The following is a 5,762-nucleotide window of genomic DNA, read 5'->3' as shown; positions in this document are numbered from 1 at the left end:
TGCTTTTTGGATCGAAACATAAATTTTCATTTGTTTTTAAGTCTTTCACTTGCTGTTGGAGGTCCATTGATTTGGTTTATTATATTAATTCATAATTTTTCACGAATTGTATCCTGCACGATTTTTATGTTTTAGTATTATTGAGTTCCCCAATCTAAATTCTTTTGTGGGAATATATTAAAAAATATATATTTAAATTCATACACTGTAGCATAAATTCTGTTGATCAAATAATAGAAGAAAAACAAAGAGGAGCATATGTATGATCAGTAGTCCACTTTCATTAAATAATATAATTACAACTGCTAGATCAAATGAAATTACATATAACATATATGCCATGTTCGGTAAGAGGATTGGATAGTTTTAGATATGAACAAAAATAAACTAAAATCTTGTTCATTATATTATCTATTCCTATCCAATACTGCATATCAAATAGGGATGTATTTACATTGGAGCTGGAGCACAATCATGAGATGAAGATGGAGAAGGAAAAGGAGCAGCGGCAGACATTGGACCAGCAGCCGCAGAAATAGGGCCAAAAGCTGTACCAGAACTTTGAATCTGAGCCATTGAACGACGTGAATTTGCTCTTTGAGATTTGCACAGATCAGGTAAAAATGCGCCTGTCAATTGTTAGCAAATACCATATTAAAAGAGGCAAACAATCACTGCATCGAGTTCCCATTTATGAAAATTATTTACATATCATGACTTCAATAAAAAAAATTATACGGGCTGTTCATGAGAGTGGTCGTGTTGAAACAAAAAAAATAATAAATTTGTTCGATAATTAATAAGTTAAACTTTTACATGAGGTTGTTTTGGGGGGTTGGGGGAATTGGGTGTTGTGAAGATCACCTTCTCCGAGAGCCAAATTGTAGTAAAGATCAACAATGTTGGGACAGTTCTGGTAACACTGTGGGGAGCATAGCTTGGCGGTGAACTGAGAGTCGAGGAGGGTATCTGATGAGATCCCGACAGATTTCCTATCAACCCCACATACATCCACGCATTCATCAGCCTCAATATAATCGTGCAAGTTAATAGCAACCACTTCAGATGTCTTGCATTGGAAGTCCATAGTTCCATCATTTGATGCGTAGGTCTCTAGCAGGCATCGTTTCCCAGAGGACGCGATTGAGAACGAACACAATCCAACTGGCAATTCCTCACAGATTAATTCCCCTGCATTGAAGAAAGAAGAGAAACAAAAGTGTTCGTCAGAACGAGATCAGACAATAGTTCGAGAAAATTAATGGAAGAATTTGTATTGTGGATACCAAGTGCTCCCTGGAAGAAGAGAGCAAAGGCAAGGAAGACGATCATTTTCATTTTTGTACAGAAGCTTGAATTTTTGCTTTGGTAGAGTTGATTTTTCCTGTGGCTTGATGATGTTGGGAATGGAGTGAAGTGATTTCCTGCAGAACTTAAATGCAGAAGACGGTTTTTATAGTTAGTTTATGGGGTGGGGGCATAACAAGATGACACGGTAGCGGTAGTGTTTGAGAGGTATTTTGGCATAATGTATGGTATTTGGTTATTTGGTAGACGGTCCGCACAGGTAAAGTTGCCTACCTTTGTACCATTCTGAATTGTTTTCTGAATGCTGAATTGGTTTTCTTAAGACGCACTTTAAGTTTGGCATGCTAATATCAATATGTAGAGATGGATTTGGGACTCACCCCCCAACTCAGGCCCAAGAACATTTTTTTAAGGTATTTTTTTTTTTTTTTGGGGTAAAAAAATCAGTTTTTTTATGGTTAAATTTTTTATTTTTTTTCCCACGTCGTAGCCTGGTTTGAAATTTTGAAAGCTGGTCTTGGATCCAATTCTAAATATATGTAATCATATTTAGTTGGAATGAGATTACGCCACATTTAGTGGGAATAAAAATCAAGATTTTATTTTAAGTCTAATTCAAGAATTAATTTCAATCACATATTTAATAGGACTCACAACTTTTGAACCATACATTTCATTAAATTTTATCAAAATATACTAAAAAATTTAATAGTAGTCCCTACCAAACAAGGGTGATACTTCAATAAGCAGGGGTGGTGCCGATTGAGGATAAATTAAGATACGAAAGGCTTAGGTAGTTGGGACATATTTTATGTCAATCCAAAGAGCTTTCCCTCATAAGAGGAGACAATTTTAGTGGAGCAAGTTAGAAGACGAAAGTTAAGATAAAAATCAATTAGGTTTGTGTTAGTTTCACTTATCTAGTTAGATCTCTTAGTAGATTATACCACGATAAGATTTTTTGCGATATGGGAATATAAAACTTGGTTTATTATTGTTATTGTAATATGGTCAATTCTTGTAAGTATACATACCAAAAAATTGTGTATAAAAAAATGTATTCTTAATTTCCTCTTATAAAAAAATTATTATAAATTACTATTTTTTAGTACTTCGCCTTGTCTGTGGGCAACGGTATCTCTTTTGTGGGTCATTGTGGGGCAGAATGGAATGTTAAGGATTGTTAATGAACTAAACATGATACTTCGCATAGTTAATCAAATGATTAAAATTGAGTTTATTGAGCAAAATATATTCTATGCTTGCTGTACACTCTTGTGTATAGCAAGTTGTACACCCCTCTCATATGAGGGGGCCCCACGATTAACATGGGGCCGCCTCATGTGAGAGGGGTGTAAACTTGTACAACTATTTTTGTTGTGCAATCAAATTTACCCGCAAAATACTGATGTGTACGGCTCCAACAACAAAAAAATTATTTTGATCTATATTTTTATTTATTAACTGGTTTTGCTGATATTTTGTCACTTCTACAGACAAAAGCTTTTTTTCTCACTACGTATACCACGTCAATTACTTTGTTCATTATGTTGTGCAGAAGCTCCTCGAGAAATCTTGATCCAGGCTTAGAAAAACCAACCAAACAAATGCCAATCGACAAGTTCAACCCAAACCAAACCAACACTTTAGTTGCCTCAAATTTTCACCCTCACACGGTTGCCTCTTTTAACCCATGAAGGATCAATGGAGTCGGCTGCCTCTTTCTCACTAACTCTCCTCTCTATTGTAAGTCAATCCACACACACTGCTGTTGGAATGAGGATGTATAAAGGATCAATTAGGTCGCCAATTTTGGGCCTAACTAATGGGCCTCTAACAAATGGCTTTATATATATCAAATCCAACTCAACAATTCCAACCACAAGTTGGGCCCTCCAAAAATGTCGGTTGTTTCCGGGTTGAGCCAAATCTATGTTGTTGATAAATTATCCAATATCTATTTTAAAATATTGTCCGAATTTATTGGGTATCAAAACCTGACACATTATTCCATCAACTTACTCTTCGTCAGCATCACTTCAACTTGTTGGCATCTAGGTAAGCCCGAAATTACCTCGGACACATCAAATGTGTCTTTAAATGTGAAACGTACATTATTATTATAAGAAGTCTTACAGAACATAAGCGAAACAGACAAAGATTCCTTCAATCTAATTCCATATGTTATGACAAAGTACATCTCAAAGATTCAAACAATACCATTAAAATGTCATTTTGCTAAGCACCCCGCCCTACACCCTACCCCCCAAAAAAAAATAATAACAAAGACATAAATACACTATAAATACCATCTTCTGCATGTACTCTCTGCAAGCATATAACTTAAGTCCATTCCCAACATCATCAAGCCAAACTTTTTTAAGTACAAATCAAGCTTCTGTGCTAAAATTAAAATTTTCATGTTCCTTGCCTTTACCATCTTCCTCCAGGGAGCTCTTGGTAATCTACAACACAAGTAATTTAATTAGTTTGCTCGGTCGATTGACCAGTCTCACGTAACGACCAACATTTTTGTTTCATTTCCCTCTTGGATGCAAGGGAATTATTACGCGAGGAATTGCCAGTTGGATTGTGTTCATTCTCAATCGCGTCTTCTAGGAAGCGATGCGTATTAGAGACATACTCATCAAATGATGGAACTATGGAGTTCCAATGCAAGACATCTGAAGTTGTTGCTATTAAATTGGACGAGTATAGTGAGGCTGACGAATGTGTGAGTTCATGTGGGGTCAATCGAAAATCAGTCGGGATCTCATCAGATGCCCTTCTTGACTCTTAGTTCACTGCCAAGCTATGCTCACCGCAGTGTTACCAGAACTGTCCCAACATTGTCGATCTTTACGACAATTTAGCTCTCGGAGAAGGTGATGTTCACAACCCCCAATTCTCTTTCAAACAACCTCGTCTAAAGGCCTTACTTATTAAATAACAAACAAATTTATTAATTTTAAGTCTTCAACAAGATTGTAGGGGCGGAGTGTTGGGGGACAAAAAAATTTTCTAATGAACTGATACATTGAAAAAAAAATTCAATTGAAATTTTTTCTTTTTTCTTTTTCTTTTTTTTTTTTACCAAAAAATTTTACCTTAAAAAATAAAATTAAAATTGGGCTCGAGGGGCAGGCCTGAGCTTTCCTCCATTCACCTCTAGCTCTCGCGAACTGCCCACAAACATTTTTTATTGAAGTCATAATACGTACACAATTTTCATAAATAGATACTCGACACAGTGATAGTTAGCATATGCTAATATGGTATTTGATAACAATTAACAGGAGCATTTTTATCTGATCTGTGCAAATCTCAACGAACATATTCACGCCGTTCAATGGCTCGGATTCAAAGTTCTGGTGCAGCACTTGGCCCTATTTCTGCTGCTGCTGGTCCTATGTCCGCTGATGCTCCTTCTCCATCTTCACCTGTAGATTATGCTCCAGATCCAATGTAAATACGTCCCTATCAGCTATGCAGTATTGGACTGGATTATACAATTAATGATCATGATTTTAGTTTATATTTGTTCATGTCTATTACCATCCAATACTATGTGTACCGAGCATGCCATATATGTTTTATGTAATTTCATTTGATATCACAGTTGTAATTAAGTATACTATTTAATGAAAGTAGACTATATCTTATTATACATAGGTTCTTCTCTATTTTTTCTAGAGTTATTTGATAACAACAATTTATACTAGTGTGTGTGAATTTAAATATTTTCTTTATAGATTTCGACAAGCATAAATGGATTGGAGAACTCAATAAAACAATGCAAAAAATGAAAAGAAAATCACGTCAGGACAAATTCATGTTTCAATCCGAAAAGCACTTTAAAGACAGTTGATAAACATCCCCTTCTTCACATAAGTGTCATTGTATTCAGCTCAGTACTTTGTTAGCAGAGAGATTTTCAATTTTCTTGCCAGAAAGAGTTTAGTAATCGATATATATCTTCTTAACCCAAAATAAATTTTATTGGATTTTCCAACTGAATTTACAAAAATTCATAATTGTGAGTTAATCCGCACCTGTTGTCTCCAATCTTTGATGATGTGGCATCTTTTAATTGGGAGACATTGAAGGGCACAAGAAATATGGACACCCCCCCCCCCAAAAAAAATTCCCATGACATGAACTAGCCTGTGTGGCTCAACAGTTGGCCCAAAAATGGGGCTTGGCCAGAGCCTCGAGGTGTTCCGGCTCGAACTTTTTCAGGACTATGCCAGTGGCACCGAGCGGAAGAGCCAAATTGACACCCTTATGTTCAAGGCATGCACTTATATTACGGACAAGTTGGTTGGAAAATGATGGAAATGACATGTTGTGCAAAAGTGGAAATGGGAATACAAATAATAGAAATGAAACGATAATAACATTACACTAGTCTAGTTTTCAACCTTATTTATACTTAAGCTATATTCGTCAAATAT

At 35.7% G+C, this 5,762-nt stretch overlaps 1 protein-coding gene and 1 pseudogene across 1 annotated transcript; one reads left to right on the top strand and one right to left on the bottom strand.

Moving 5' to 3' along the window:
- Positions 1-336: 336 nt before the first annotated feature.
- Positions 337-1,651, bottom strand: LOC111386388. Its single transcript, XM_023010844.1, has 4 exons — positions 1,582-1,651; positions 1,287-1,424; positions 865-1,191; positions 337-629 (listed from the first exon to the last, which is right to left on the bottom strand). Exons 1-4 carry the CDS (start codon positions 1,649-1,651, stop codon positions 451-453), a joined length of 714 nt encoding a protein of 237 aa, XP_022866612.1. The 3' UTR covers positions 337-450.
- Positions 1,652-3,728: 2,077 nt separating this feature from the next.
- On the top strand, positions 3,729-4,777 carry LOC111386387 (annotated as a pseudogene).
- The last annotated feature ends 985 nt before the right edge of the window (positions 4,778-5,762 follow it).

This window comes from Olea europaea, unplaced genomic scaffold (assembly GCF_002742605.1).
Source record: "Olea europaea var. sylvestris unplaced genomic scaffold, O_europaea_v1 scaffold3537, whole genome shotgun sequence".
In the NCBI taxonomy this organism is placed as follows: Eukaryota; Viridiplantae; Streptophyta; class Magnoliopsida; order Lamiales; family Oleaceae; genus Olea; species Olea europaea.
The sequence above is the reverse complement of the archived record's forward strand: the minus strand, read 5'-3'. Positions and strand labels throughout refer to the sequence as shown.